Below are 16,925 nucleotides of genomic sequence, written 5' to 3'. Positions count from 1 at the left end.
TATAAATACTGAAATTTTAACAAATAATTTATTTGAAATCAGGAACTCCAAATGTATGTTGAGTTGGATGCCAAAAACCTTAAATATTAAACTCATCAAGTATAAATTTTGAACCTTTATTCTTAGATGCTTGACTAACTAGTCTTAAATTACTCTTGACTTATATAACTTGAGACCATATTCGCAATGTTAGGATCTTATTTGGATTCACTTCTGCCAGATGTAGACATGCACGTGTGACCTAGGTACTATGGCATTGCTCGTTATTCATGTACCACGGCCAATATTATGTAGGCGTTTGGACATACGGTTTGAAATCATGAGATGAAATTAGTATTTAAACATGCATTTCATCTCATGGTTTCAAACCATGGTTTTAAAAATTTTAAATAAAAAATGTGACCCATAAGTTTATATTTTATAAAAAAAGACTCATAAATAGATAGATATCTTTAACAATTACTCCCACCAACCATTTGCCAACCTCATTAACTTCCACCAACCTTTATTTATGTCTACCTTTATTTATGCGTATTAACAAAATTAATACGCTACTAGAAGACCTTTCTAAAAAAATATTGGTGTTGTATTTTTTTAGAAAGACCTTCTAGTAGCGTATTAATTTTGTTATGAACTATGACTGGCTCATTTGGTAACATTGTATAAGAATTGAGAATGTTTTGATAGTTTTCACAACTTGTGAGGTTTTTATGTCTATAAGAGAAAATATAACTTAAGATATCTAAATTGCATGTCCAAACGTGATTTCAAACCATGGTTTGAAACCGTGATTTCAAACCATGTCCAAACGGCTCCTACATAGATATACGAACTAATATAGGGAAAACTACAAGTAAATTACACAGTGAATTATTGGTCTCGATCTACTCAGAGGCGGATACAAGATTTAAGTTTTATGAGGTCGTTTGGTTCAAAATAATAGGTTATCCCAAGATTATATAATCCTGAGATTATAATTCCATCTCTTATAATGGAATAGATAATTTATACCGGTGTTAACTATAATCGATAACCAAATAGTGGATAAATGCAATCCCAAATTTAATAACCAGATGACCTCTGTGGAATTAAACTTTCAAGGTTATAACATTGAATTTATTGAATTTTTAAAATTAAGAAATTAAATATACTATTTGTTGAAATTTAGTGATTTTCTATACGTGCCGAAAATACTCCCGTTTAAATGAACTAGTGCCGTGGATTTGCCCCCGGATCTACTAATGGGATCTTAAACACGAGACTTCAAAATTCCAGCCTAGTAAGTAATTGGACTAACGGTTCACTTCTATTTGCTTGCTACAATGCTTGTACAAGACTAGATTTGGTGTTACTATGAGTTTAATTTGTTCTATAAGGGGCTGTTTGGTATGTTGGACAGGTATAAATAGTTTCGAGATAAAAATTTAGCGTTGTCTTATCCCTTGCTTGATTATTAATTAACCTTGGGAATAATTATCTCTGTCAGATGGTGGAATAATAGTACCAGGACTAGTTATCCCTGAGATGGGGCTCCTCTCCATTTCCACTCTCTTCATTTTCCCCAAGTTCCTATTTGGATGAAAGACACATGTCATAGTTAATAATTAATGGTTGAGATCTAATTGCCCAAATCAAGGTCCTAACCATAGTTAGAATAACAAATATTTTCTTTATTTACTCTAAAAAGATTTGACAATCCCAAAATTCTAGCTATCTCGCCTATAAATTAATCCTAAAGTTTTCTTTCTTTCCTATTTATTACATGTCATATAAATGACTTATAAATTTTCTTTTCTTGAATTAAAATTAAAGCACAAAGTATACAAAAACAAATATGGGAACATATCCAGATGGACGGTGTGGGGGGTGGGGTGGGGGGGGGGGGGGAATTAAGAAGAATTGTACAAGAAAAAAAAAGTTCAAAAGAAGCAAAAAAAAAAAAAAAGAAAGGAAGAGCACGTAATAAATAGGAAAAAAAAAAGGATTAATTTATAGGTGAGATAATGTTTTAGTTAGAATTTTGGGATTGTCAAATTTTTTTAGAGTAAATAAAGAAAATATTCGTTATTCTAACTATGGTTAGGACCTTGATTTGGACAATTAGATCTTAACCATTAATTATTAACTATGACATGTGTCTTTCATCCAAGTAGGAACTTGGAAAAAATAGAGAGAGTGAAAATGGAGAGGAGCCCCATCCGTTATCCCTGGATAAGACAATGAAAATCACAAAGATACCCGTGAGGTCCTTCATACCATTTTTGTACTAAATAAAATGGAGGGTATTTTGAAAACAAACAACTTCTTCTAAGAAGTTATGTAATGCATGTTAACTTTAATACAACAAATCAAACCGCCAATAAGAAATAATATCAGGATATCTAATACCAGCATAATTTGCCACAAACAAAAAGACCCCAAATAGTGTTAATCTACAACATTAATGCATGCACATGAAAAAAAACTCAAATGAAAGTAAAAGATACGATCAGCTGAAAGTGATGAAATCTCTATTGAAATGGACATGACGATTCGTGCTCATTAAACATGGAATTGACTTTTCACATTCATATGTTATCTCAAATCAGATACCTACAAACCAAATCTTAGAAAAAGAAGAAGAAAAATCCTGTTGATGTGTTTCCTTCAACTTTCCAGTACATTTCCCTTCTCTGTGTTAACTGTTAATTTGCAGATTAATACTTTTTTTTTTTTCAAATGTAAAATGTCTATCTAATTGCTCGTCCAATTAAACCAAAGATTCGTGAAGATTGCATAAGATATTGAATTGATAGTTTTAGAAATTACTTTTCATATGTGCATACCTAATTATGACCATATTGTTCCTTAATATTGAAAACAAAGACTAAGTAAACTCGAGACTCTAATATTCAACAAAAGTATAATGCCGAAAGTCTGAAACGCGGTTAACTAGCTATAGCCAAAAAAAAAATAAAAAAAATCTCATATTTAAGCATATATACTAGTCGAAATGTGATAATAAGTGACACTATTTGTATAAATAAACACATATATATTAGTTTAATTAATAAGTTGGTACTAATGGTGCAAAATATTGTGTACGCTGTCACTGTTGACCGGTGTTTTAAAAGGCGGAGCGCTTTACATATGTGTGTGTGCACGCGCGCAAAACAATTCATTATACGCCACTTATAAGTTGTAATTATATATAACATAATTTTACAAGTATAAACAATACAATGAAATAAAAGCTATTATGAAATGTAAATCAACTCTAACATCTTAACGTTCAAACAATGAAAAAATCACATTATATTTCTTAAAACAATATTACTATCATACTATTCATTTTATCTACCTATAAGAAATAATCAATAAACTCTATCAGTATTATAATTAAAACGTAACTCCTTCATGAATAAAAATAAAATTACTTTCAAATAGCGAATTAATAAAATATGATAATTTTGATACACAGAACAAAAGACTAATTAATGACAAGTGAAAATGTACAATTCGGCTATGTATTTTCATTTTAAAAGAAATATTAATGATACTCACCCTCACGATGTTCTCAAATGGTAAATATGCAATACTATGACTTGTTATTTGAGTTACACCCAATCTTTTTATTTCTATACGACTTGTTATTTGAGTTACGCCCAATCTTTTTATTTCTATAGATGAAAAACTATTAAGTATCATTCATTTGTTAAAGAATTATGAGGGTTAACGATTTCAATTAAGGAATTTAACATATAATTTGTGTAAGAACTGTTAGGTGAGCCCCGAGCATTGGACGTTAGGCATGTTTAGGGCGTATAGTCTGGCGTTTAGGGCGTATAGTCTCACAAGAACTAAGTCCTGCACGTGAGTCCGGGGGCATTTTGCCAGCGCCCCGCCCCGGAGCGAGTCCTGAAACTATCTTTTAAAACACTGCTGCCGACAATATAATGAAATTTGTAGACCGATAGTGAAATTTTACCATGCCTTATCTTTTAGGTTACTGATTACTTATTATAAATACTTATGTATTTATAACTAGAAATTTGTGTGCTTTCGGGACTTGTCTAGCGTGCCTGCAGGCACAATGTATGAACTCACTCCACAGACATTTTATGTTTATGCCAATTTAATGAATACATAATATATATTTTCACGTACCACTTTTATCACTATATTATAAGTAACTAGTACACACTTAATCATGGTAAATTAGTATAACTGGTGCATATACTATGTAGATAGATTAAATTAATATCCAATGAGTGTTAATTGATACACTTTTGCTGAAAAATTATATATACTGTGTAGATAGATTTTTTATGTATATATATTGTGTTGAATTTTTTTCTTGATCTTTTCAATCATTTACTTTTTTCATATTTTGATTATCCTTAAATGTATGTAACTGATAATTGCTCCACCACTAACACCATAATTAGTGGGTGGCTAGTCACGGAATCTTGATTAATCATGTAATGACAATACCATGAAAGAGCTGAATTTTTCCCATGAGAAAGTTATGACGTTCAATTAGAACATAAAGTCAAAAGAGCAATTGTCACTAAAGTCTTGTCCTTTTGTATCTTTCATGGAATTTCTCCCCCCACATGTAATCAGTATTATTTTTTTCAAGATCTTCTAATCTTGTACTGCTACTATATCCAAGAATATTTTATTCACTCTTTTGCATGCATATATTATTATTTCCCCTCTATATATACCCTCGTATCACTCTCTCTTCTCTTCACCAAAAATCACCTACTTCTAATATCCTTCTTTGATCTTCTATTTCCCCATATTTTAAAATGACTAAGCTTTTGTCCCATGGTTATAATCTCATTATTTTCTTCATTATCAGTAGTTTAATGTCCATTACAGGAAAGTTAAGGCCTTGGAATCCTTCAAATCCTTATGAAATTCTATCCCTTAATATTTCATCTAAACTTAGTACAAATTCAGATGCCATAAAAGCATCTTCCAAAGATTTTGGAAAAATTGTTCAAGAAATATTCCCAGCTGCAGTTCTTTATCCTTCTTGTGTTAATGACATAATTGACCTCATTCAATTGTCCTATGGACTTTCTGTCCCTTTTCATGTAGCAGCCAGAGGTCATGGCCATTCCATTAGGGGACAAGCCATGGCACAAAATGGGGTTGTTGTGGAAATGAATTCTTTAACCACTAATAATAATAATTTAAATAATGGAATTAGGGTTTCTAGGGATTCTTCTTTAGGGTTTTATGCGGACGTTGGCGGTGAGCAGTTATGGATTGATGTTCTTCATGCCACCCTCGAGCATGGCCTAGCACCTGTCTCGTGGACGGATTATTTGTACCTCACTGTTGGTGGTACTCTCTCTAATGCTGGAATTAGTGGCCAAACTTTCCGACATGGTCCTCAAATCAGTAATATTCATGAAATGGATGTTATTACAGGTAAATTTTACTAAGCACGTACATTATTGTCCTCTATACAAATTATACGACAAATATCAAAGCTTACAACTTAGTGGTCCCAGTGGAAGTCTCAATTCTCACTTCCATCCTTCATTCTCCTATCCTGATCTTACAATGTAAAAAAAAAAAAAAATCTATACAAGTACATAAATGAGTTATTTTAAGCAATATTCTTTTTTTCCAGCATTACTCAGTATACTTTTCATATATTTTAATTTCATAAAGGTCTCATAAACATAAAAGGTCTTTCTATTTTTTATTTAATCTTTTGGGTATTTTAATGAAAAGTATTGGAAGTGCAAAAGAAAAGATGGGGAGATAGTCACTATCAACGTTTAGTTAAGGCTAGAAACATGCATGTTTGGGGCCTAACCATGTAATATTCTTTTAGAAAAAAGTTTATACTGATCTACTCGTAGATTTATTCTTTTAACATGTAAAAGGATGTGCCTAGTATCCCTTGATAGGTTGTGATGTCTCCTTTTCCACCTGGAAGATCTTGTAGGTGAGATTTCACCATATATTACTAGATGTGTCAGAAAAAACTTTACTTATTATTTGGAAGTGGTAGGTTGGTACTTGTTACTATATTTGATATATATCAGTGCATGACCAACATACTAGTTTATAAATTCCTTAAATATTCACACAATTAAAGATATATTAGTATTTTTGTTGCATGATAACATAATTAAATGATTGTACCTAAATTTTGTTATCTCATGTTTGGTTTCAGGTAAAGGGGAATTTGTGACTTGCTCCAAACACAGGAATTCAGAACTGTTTTTTGCAGTTTTAGGAGGTTTGGGACAGTTTGGTATAATAACCAGGGCAAGAATTGTTTTGGATAAAGCACCGACAAGAGTAAGTATATACTCTTAATAATATATATATATATATATATATATATATATATATATATATATATATATATATATATATTTTTTTATTATTATTATTATTATTATTTTATTTTTTTATTTGTGATAGCACAGTAAGCGATTGTTTGGTTCCAAAAAAAGGCTCTCCCAGGATTATAAACGGGACAGATAATTCACTTTCTATATGGGATAATCTTATGATTTTGGTATAAGTTTTATCCAAGTTTTAGCTAATACCCACAACCAAATACCAAGCAAGTTTAATTCCCAAATTTTTTATTGGGATAACCCGTAATCCCTGTAACTAAACAGCCCTTAGTGGATTACCATTTTTACCAATTTATGTTTATTGTAGTGATTTGCCTGTAATTGCTTTATCAGTGGTTTGATTTTTTTGCAGATCAATAATGGTTTTTGTTTTATTTTCTTGTAGGTGAAATGGGTGAGAATGTTGTATGCTGATTTCTCAAAATTCACAAAAGATCAAGAACATCTTATTTCAATTGATGGATTGGACTATGTTGAAGGCTCAATAATGATGGAACGAAGCTCTGTAAATAACTGGAGATCTTCATTTTTCTCACCTTCCAATCAGACCAAAATTAGTCTCTTGTTATCCCAAAATGGAATTATCTATTGCTTAGAAATGGTCAAGTACTATGATGATCACACTGCTAAAACTATTGATGAGGTATATACCATGCATTTACTATTGCAATTGTACTTAACAAAGAAAGTCTTAAACTTCAATGTGATTTTTACCATTATATTGTGCCTATGCGCCTATTTTTACCCTTAATGAGATGTTATATCGCCACACAAATATCTCTGTCTTGTTTTAGACCACAAGTCAAAATTCTTACTTTCTCAACGATGCGTTTGGTCAAAGTACATCACATAAATATATCGGCACAGAGGGAGTAGTATCAGTATGTATTGATTTTGACAATATCAATGTATATTAACTGATTATAACATGTTATTTACTATATATATATTACTATGTTAAAACACTAGATTTACTCTAATTTTCTGTTATTGCGCAGGAATTGAAGAAGTTGGTAAAAGGGTTAAACTATTTGCCTGGATTTATGTTCAAGAAAGATGCCACTTATGTGGATTTTCTGAATAGAGTAAGAAGTGGGGAACTAGAGCTGCAATCAAAAGGAATGTGGGATGTTCCTCATCCATGGCTCAATCTGTTTGTACCAAAGTCATCTATCATGGATTTCAATGCTGCTGTTTTTGTGGACATTATACGCAGACAAAACAGGCCAACTGGACCCATCCTTGTCTACCCAACAAGCAGGAAAAAGTACTCCTATTCTTCTATTTACTATAATTTATTACTTAGAATCTCCAAACTTAAAAGTAAGATTCAAATTCTAGCTTCGTCTTTTTTTTTTATAATTTTTTTTTTACACTAACAGTGTGCATAACTTCAAATGCAGATGGGATGAGAGAATGTCAGCAGTGATACCAGAGGAGGAGACATTTTACTGTGTGGGGCTATTGCATTCTTCAAGTGGATATGCTGAGTGCAAGATTTTGGATGACCAAAATGATGAAATATTGAACTTCTGTGACAAAGCTGGCCTCAACATTAAGCAGTATCTTCCACATTACAAAACAGAGGAAGATTGGATAAAACATTTTGGGAAAAAGTGGAACACTTTTCAACAAAGAAAAAATCAGTTTGATCCAAAGATGATTCTATCACCTGGACAGAGAATTTTTAATTAGTTCTTCACCAATAATGTAGTAGGATAAGCATAGGTGTGGTGGGCAATGTGTTTAATTAGTTGTATTGTGCAATAATGATATTAAAATACAATAAAAGTTTTTATTGTTTTAGTTGATTTCGTTTGTGGTACATTACTTGAAAGATAAAGTATAATGATGCAATGTTTTCTAGTTAATTATGATATATCAGTCTTTAGCATCAAAAAGAAAAGAAAAGATGAATTAAATAAAAATCTTAATTTCTTTCCTAAGCCACATGGCTCAATTCCTTCATGAGAACTGAGAAGTAACTCCAAACTTCCTTAACATATTCTCCTAAATTGTCAAATCTTCTTTATGTGTACAACTATATTGGTTCTTCTCCCTCCAAATATATTTGACATGACCTTGTTTGCTTCCAGCAAATACTTTTGTAATCTTCAATTTTAGTACTAAGATATTGTATATCCTTCTCTTTATAAGCTTGACCGCACACAAGCAGTCTGTTTTTTTTTTCAGTTCTTTAAATGCCATCTTGTTTGTTACACTATAGTTCTGTAGCAAGGCTTGAAATAGATTTAAACATACATGAGTATCTTAGCATCTCTTTTTCTTGATATTTTTACAAAAATTCATCCATAAGCAGCATGTCCAATTTGAGTCTTGACGATGTAATCAATATTCACTTAATTAATTTTTCGGCACAAAGGGGAGACTAAGCTACTACTTTGACTTGTTTGGATATAACAATCTTGACTAGGGATGTTTCAACAATTTCCCTTAGCATAATCGCTAATGTGTTTGCATAATATTAAGAGATAGACATTTTTTTCAATCACATTTCTATTTCGCTCTTTCAAAACATGCCATCACATAATACAGACTATAAGTGTGACACTATACGAAGATTGTCGTGTATTATTTGTAAAATCATCCATTTATAGTCTCAATCTCATTAGATGAGGTGAACTTGTTGCGTATCAATTTTTTTACTTTTTTTTTTTGGTTGATATAAGATAATTGTATTGTCTTAGCTTTTTAGTTGCACAAAATATTTCAAATGGAACAGTTTCTCTCAAGTACATGTCTACCCCCTCCCCACCCCCGCCCAAGAAGAAAACATAGTTTAATGGTCACTTTTCAGCAGAAAAATCAACTATATATGATGAATATTATATCTTTCACACGAGGCAACTATGAGGAATGTAATGCTTTTCTCATTTTTTTTTTTTTTTTTTTGCACTTTATGGTTGAAGTAAGAAAGCTTTCATCCATATATTGTCATGAACAAATGTGGTGAAATAAACTAAAAAAATATTATTTTAATAAAAAATTTCGGGTTTAAACTCTGAAAATAGAAAAAAAATTCCTAACGTAAAATGCTTTCCACTTTAATTAATGAACTATATATAAAGCACACTACGAGTAAATTTTGACTGCTGAATGCTTATAAATAGAAGCAAGCATCAATGTGTGGTTAAGCAAGGATTTAATAAATGTGTGTTTAGATTAATGATTATGCCGGGAATATGGAAGGCAGAATGTTGGATTGAATTGAAAGGCAAAAGGCTGCTAAAATTTAAATGAATAGTTTAAGAAGTAGCCACATTTTTGCTCTTTCACCTTTGTGGCTGGCTGTCTTTATAATTTTATCTGACTTCCTAGATTCGCAGATTTTCCCCTCCCCCCTTTTTGGTTTGTTAAAAGTTTGTTTTTTCCTTTTACTTTCTTGAATATATAAGGACCCGTTCGGCCCTAAGAATTTTTCACTTTTTTTTAGAAAATATTTTTATTTTATTTGAAAATCAACGTTTGACCATGAAAATTTCAAATATAATTTAAAAGTGTTGTATTTGGAATTTGAAAAACACCTAAATACCTTTTTTCACTTTCAGTACATTCAAACAATTAAATATTCTTTACAAAAACTATAACCAAACACACTTCATCTTCAACTCCAACTTCAAAATTCCAAATGGCCAAACGCTTACTTAGTATAGGATATGTTTTCAGAATAATAAATTGTTCTTCTCGTCCAAAAAGAATAACTTGGATTCAAGGTTATCGTTAGTGTTACATAAAATAGAAAGAAAAAGGCATAAGCATTCCTGAGTTTGTACCAAAATGACAATTCATCTGATCTATCCGATAGTCCTATTACCATAAGCTCAGGGACAAAGATAGACGTCCAGATATGAATTCACTCAAAATCAGGAGTAGCGTACAACTATTAAATTTAGAAACACAATTATTAGCTCTTACAATCGTCTTGATTCCACCTATGCCTAAACTTGTCCAAAGTGCCACTTACATACTAATTAATATGTTCTGGTATATGATTTCTTATATAACTACGCTTTTTATAATTCCATGCACCACACAGATCTTTAACTTTGTTCATTGTGCCATAAAAGAGATAAATACGTAGTATGTGTTATAAAATATATATATGAATGTCCATGGAGTCTAGATTTTCCATATGTCCTAAAAAGAATAGGTACATGTACATTTGGTGGCATGTATGAAATGAAGAAAATGAAGCAAGGTACATGTACATTTGGTGGCATGTATGAAATGAAGAAATGAAGCAACACAAGTTTGATTTTAACTCTTGGTGTTGTCATTGATGACTTCATCAAGAGATTTACCATCTCTATAAATAGATGGTTAAGTTCTCAATTTGTAATAGATATCAACAAGAAGTGAATACAATCTCTCTCTCCTTTCTACAAAGTTATTAGTTTGCTTCTCTTGTTTATTTCCAATTATATAGTTTTATAACACGTTATCAGCACGAGTCTCTAATCTTTTATTTGAGTTCAGCCCATATCGGTACTACCGTCTTTGTGTCATCCATGCCTTACTGAAAATCAAGGTATTTTCCTATCCATCTAAAATAATATACTTATGCAGAAGTTTTTGTTATTTAAGGGGTTGCAATTATAAATCATCCGGGAAACGGTTCACGACGGTGTATGTAATCAAGTATTGTTTGCAATTCTTCATGAGGTTTGGGTATCTAGTAAGTTATACTTGTATCTTATAATAAAAACAGTTTTCATCACAGGTAAAGTGATTTGAGCCTTTTTGCTTATTATTGTTGGTTTAATATTTTTAATTCACTTCTAATATTACATGCTATGTTTATATATGCGTATATCGTGATTAATTTGGTACTTGTTTTTAGAATGATCCCAGAAGTGACATTCATACTTCACAAGTCTAAAGTATCACTAAATTTATTTATATTTATGGATCATGATCACTGGAAGTGATGATTCATATATAGGCCTCCATATTGTGATTTATATTGAAAATATGTTAGAGAAAAATCTCTACATTATATGCATATCTCGATTTGCTCCTGAAGTAGCAATATCTTAAAAGAAATTTTAAGCTATCACAATTTGATATGCTTAAGGCCTGCACGTTCAGATGATTGTGTTCCATTTTTTAAGAATGAGAACTTTTGATATAAGCTATAAATATAGATCCATTCCCTGAAGTGAATGTGATAATATGTAGTAAAGCCTATAAATATAAACGTGCATTTGATTGTGAAAATATCATGATCCATCTCCAGAAGAGATAATTATTTATTTACAAGTATCATGACACTAGCAATGTCCAAATAATATCTGATTATGATAAATAAATTGAAGTCTCTTGAAGATGTTATATATGATAATACCATTCATCGTAGATCGTAATTGGTACGATCGGAACACTGTAGTAGACCTGAAGTTTACTAACAATAAAAATGGTTATCATATTGAGACTACAAATGATCGGAATATTAAATATCTTCAAGTTACTATGGGTAAGAAATACACAAGTGCAATGTTACCCGAGCATGATGAGATCACATACCACGATAAACCAGAAGTTTATTGATATACAATTTCATGCAATACTAAACCAGAAGTTTATTAAAAGAAATAGCACTCGTCATAGTAAACTTGAAGTTTATGGGTACAGATAATTTTATCAGTTGACAAGACCATTTTGATCGTCCTGATTTAAATCTGATGTGCTAATTGAGTATTAAAAACATATTGAAGAACTAGAAGATTCTTTAAGAATTTGTTTGTGTTGCTTGTTCTCATGATAAGTTGATTACACCAGCTAATGTTGGGACTGAATCCCCAAAATTTTGAAAAATATAAAAGGTGAATGTGGGCCCCTTCACCTATAATGTGATGTCTTAAATAGATGCATCTATGAGACGGTCACATGTATGTTTATTGTCAACTGGCAGTTTGACATTTACGAAGTTGCTTGCTCAAAATGATTGAGTTGGAAGCACAATTTTCAGAATATGTAATCAAGACAATCATCTTGATAATGCTGGTTTATATCTAAGTTGGTTTGGCATTAGATGTCTCCATAATACAGCTAAACCATTGCTTATGAGAACAGAGTTTCAGATGTTAGTCTGAGATATGATATATTGCATTCAACAGCACTTGTATGCTTCAGATCAATAAATTTTGATAAATTCTCCCCTCATATTTGGTTCAGGGTCAGGAACTAGATATTTCCATCTTTTAGCATGTGATGTGTGGTACATGATTAATGGATATACCATGATGCACACATATGGATTTTCCCAAAGAAAATGGGGACATATGTCACTAAAATAAGGGGGAGAGAATAAGCAGCTAAGAAATATGTTGTGAATTATCATCAGTATGATCCTCAGATAATTCAAGTCAAATGCTGGAAGCATTTGCTGACCCAACTATTTCATATTTCATCTGCAAAATGCTCCTAATGTCCCTGAAGGACAGAGTCTACAACATGCATGGAGCATGGTAGACCAATCGGTTCCAAATATAATAATCCTTGAAAAAAAAAAGGAGGAGCAAATGATCATAATAAGGAGGCAAAGTGCTCTTGAAGAGCCGACGACATAACACTTCATGAAACCTTATGCGAGGTTCAGGTACCTGAAAATAATGAAGTGATGAGATCTCAGTAAGTTATGTCGAATTGCGAACCGATACAACATGATATCTTGTCGATAATATTTTGATACAATATAGCGCAATATTGTAAAAGATTGTGAGGATCTAAATTCTACGTCTATTAAAGCATGCTGACTTAGAAATTATTATCAAGTGAAATGACGCATCTTGGTAAGCATAAAGCTTATTTGACCTGCAATCCTGATACCAGAAGATGTCATATCATTTAAATAGAAATAGATGTTTTCACATCCTATATGAATTACTTGACAAAATTTATATGAAAATTTCTGAAGGATTCAAAATGCCTGAAGCATATACAAATTCTTGGGAAACTTGTTTATAAATCCTTAAATGGATTAAATGAATCAAGGCTGATGTACTGAAATCGCCTTAATGAATATTTATTGACGAAGGGTACCAATAAGATCATGTTTACCCTTGTCTCTATATGATAATCAGAACCTTTCATATTATTATGCAAGTTGATGACTTGAATATTATTGGAGCTCTTGAAGGTTTCCAAAAGCACTTGATTATATCTGCTGAAATGAGAAAATTGAAATGGTCCTGAAGTACCATATAGTTGTGCAGTTGATGCATTTATATATCTTGCTATAACTACAGGCATGATATAATTTACTCCAACATGGAGTTATTGAAATAGATCAACTGCATATTGCAAATGAAAGCCCTGACATGAATATATTTGTCCTAACCAATACTGTCAAGTGTTTTGGACATACTGGGCTGTTACACCCCGGAAAAATTTCGCGTTACCAAAAACTGTAGACGGCTAGTACAGGCCAAAGGGTTGATACAGCACGAAGGCGCCCCCACGTGGCGCGAACGCGCTCAACGAAAATTCGAGAATAAAGTTAGGAATGAAGGTGGTGTTATAAGAAGGTAATAATAGCATATATATATGACATTTGGAGACCATATGGTGTAGATTAGTTCATACGTTATTTGACAAAAAGCCCTCGTTGTTGCAAGCTAAGTGGGGCCCACACATCGGAGTTTTATAAAGGACATATGAAGATACATACGAGTAGTATATGGAAAGTTGAGCAAGTCTAAGAAGGACCCATAAGCCAAAAATAGGCATAAGCCCTCCAAAAGGACGATTTAAGGAAACGTTTTCGGATGATCTGACTTGAAAGGGCAAACAAGGCATTATAAGTTTGTAATTTGGGAAAACTCTCAGAAATAGAAGTTGTAGATAATTGAATTAGCTTTCCAACCATAGGTCGTGGGCCCTTATACGATATCGGGATCAAGAGTTATGACCGTTTTACTGAACGAACATCCAGTCAGAAATTTTAACCCTGGGCGAACGCGCAGAAGGAAATTATTTAACTTTACGCGATCGCGCCAGAAGGCAGCGCGAACGCGCAGAGCATTTTTCCAGCTGCTTCTGGCAGCTTCCAAAACAATTATAAAGAGGGGGAGACCCCCTCATTTTCGTCCCAAAACCACGAAAAACCCCCTAAATATTCCAGAAAATTTCCCAACTTTTCACCACCAAATTTTAGCCCAAACCAGGTATAATTTCCCAATTTCAGTCCGGATAGCGTATAGTTTTCACTGCAAAATCGTATGGCGGTGCGTTGTGGCATAAAAATAAGGTGAAAAAGGGAAGATACAACAATATTAAAAGGAGAAAGGTATGAATCTCTTCCTATTTGTGTTAATACTAGTTTATTTACGAAGAAGGCGCGATTAAATAATTGTATACTGAGTTAATTACTTATAAAAGTTGGAAAACAGCGTGTGGGCTGTTTTATGGAATATGTTGATATGGAAAAAAAGATATTATTGATGTTGGTGCTGTTATTGTGTTGTTGGCTGCTGAGTTAAAAATTTGGGCTAGGCATATAAACAGGGGAGATGCTGCCCAATTTTCGGCAGAATATAAAATAGTATAATTTGAATTATGGTACAAGTGTACGATGAAAAGGCTAACATTAGTGTGAATTATCTTAAATGTAGACTTACAAGCTCGGACACATAAGCGTAGCTAATAGGACGTGCAACAGGTATGTTAAGGCTCGTCCCTTTCTTTCTATGGCATGATCCCGATGTTATAATTTTGTAATTGTTTCCATATCGTCCGTGTTTTGAAAGTTAGATGTCTATGATTCTAAGGTATGCTTACTTCCCCGATAACCCGTCAATGTTTTCCAAAACGTTCGTATTTCTCCAAAATAAAGGTTATGGTGTCGTAAGCTCTTATGGCAAAGACGATGGATATGTTTCACGATGACAATGATGATGTCAAGATTGAGAATGTTCTATGATGATTATGATAAGAATGATTTTCCAAAAATGACTTCTGAAATGTTCATAAAAGGTTCTGAACTTCAAACGCTCATAACTTTCGTATACTAATTCCGATCGACCCTAAATATGTTTCTGAGTCTTCATATGTTCCCCATAACGTCCTTATTTTCAAAAGCTAGAAGTTATGAATTCAAAACATGATTTCCTTTCCAAAAATTATAAATGTTTTCCAAAATATACAATTTTTCTCCAAAATCCAAGTTTTACAATTTTGAAAGTTTTATAACTAAAACAGCGTCTACGAAGTTATGATGACAATAATGAAGCTAGACATGAGAATGTGTCTATGACGAATATGCCAAGGATATGTTCTTACCATGAATACGACGATATGAAATGTTAAGCTACTTTTGGATAATGACTACTTTGAAGGTTTTAAAGTATATGAAGTAATATGTTATGATCCTGTTTTATGTTTTCCGGAGATAATGTTCTTCATTGATAGTCTCGCCTTATAATTGTTCCTTCAAGGCGTGACATGACGACCATGATGATTCCATAATACAATCGGAGGTTGTTGACACCCAATTTTGTCCCGCCTCTCCCCCGAAATACCTATTAATACTTCTAGTGTTTTGAGAAATTAAAAAAATATGCATTTAAATTTTTACTATAATTATTAGTCTTTTATTAACACCCACGTTTTATTATTCCGCTGCAGTTATTATTATTATTATAATTATTATTATTATTATTACTATTATTATTATTATTGTTATTATTATTCTTAAATTATCATTTTATTACTAATTGTCATTAATTATTATTTCTTGTTATTTCCATTATTATTATTATTATTATTATTATTATTATTAATTACTAATCATTATTATCAGCGTTATTTTGTTATCAATTATTAATCATCATTATCATCGTTATTTTATTATTAATTATTATCATTGTTTTATCAATAATTGTTATTTATTATTATTATTATCATTATTTTCTTATTATTACCACTATTATTGTTATTATTATTAATTTATTAACATTTTGCCACTATCAATAATTGTTATTTATTATTATTATTTTATTATTAATTATTATCATCTTTATTATTATTAATTATTATCATTTTTAATTATCAATATTTGTTATTACTATTATTATTATATCTATTATTATTTTTTATCACCATTATCATCAATATTATCATTATTACCATTATCATTATTGTTATTAGCAGTATTACTACCGCTATTTATTTGCTGCTATTATTTAGTATTATTCAAACTTGCATTTCTCAACGTTTCTACCAACTTCCGCATACGCATCGCATTTAATTCGCACATTTTAATGATAGCGTTTGTTATTAAATATTATTGCACGGTCATTTGCGACATCATATAATTTTTACCCGGGTCTTTTTATAATTACATATTTCTGTATTAGGTGATATTCTGGCACCCTTAGTACATCGTTAATCAAAATGTGTCTCTTATTCAAATTTAGAAGCCAAACTATTTCTTGCACTCAGTCCGTATTTTGATTTACCAAACCCCAAATCAAGGTCCGATTAATTCTTAATATTTTTGGACTAGACCATATTTTCTATCTCAATTTTTTT

General features: G+C 31.6%; 1 protein-coding gene across 2 annotated transcripts; it reads left to right on the top strand.

The window, feature by feature from the left end:
- Positions 1-4,723: 4,723 nt before the first annotated feature.
- Positions 4,724-8,332, top strand: LOC132636882 (cytokinin dehydrogenase 3-like). 2 transcript variants are annotated; one of them, XM_060353940.1, is made up of 5 exons: positions 4,724-5,424; positions 6,182-6,309; positions 6,760-7,017; positions 7,373-7,641; positions 7,778-8,332. In XM_060353940.1, exons 1-5 carry the CDS (start codon positions 4,794-4,796, stop codon positions 8,067-8,069), a joined length of 1,578 nt encoding a protein of 525 aa, XP_060209923.1. In that variant the 5' UTR covers positions 4,724-4,793; the 3' UTR covers positions 8,070-8,332. The 2 variants fall into 2 exon arrangements, with proteins under 2 accessions (XP_060209923.1, XP_060209924.1); XM_060353941.1 differs by having other exon boundaries at positions 7,373-7,697; positions 7,778-7,947.
- Positions 8,333-16,925: the final 8,593 nt, after the last annotated feature.

Source organism: Lycium barbarum, chromosome 4 (assembly GCF_019175385.1).
Source record: "Lycium barbarum isolate Lr01 chromosome 4, ASM1917538v2, whole genome shotgun sequence".
NCBI lineage: Eukaryota > Viridiplantae > Streptophyta > Magnoliopsida > Solanales > Solanaceae > Lycium > Lycium barbarum.
Note: the sequence above shows the minus strand (reverse complement) of the source record. Positions and strands in the feature narration are given on the sequence as shown.

Excerpts from the sequence above, each read along its gene's own strand:
- LOC132636882 (XM_060353940.1), top strand. The coding sequence starts at position 4,794 with ATGACTAAGCTTTTGTCCCATGGTTATAATCTCATTATTTTCTTCATT. Across the intron at positions 6,310-6,759 it reads TGGATAAAGCACCGACAAGA|GTGAAATGGGTGAGAATGTT; the intron begins GTAAGTATATAC and ends ATTTTCTTGTAG. Across the intron at positions 7,642-7,777 it reads TACCCAACAAGCAGGAAAAA|ATGGGATGAGAGAATGTCAG; the intron begins GTACTCCTATTC and ends CTTCAAATGCAG.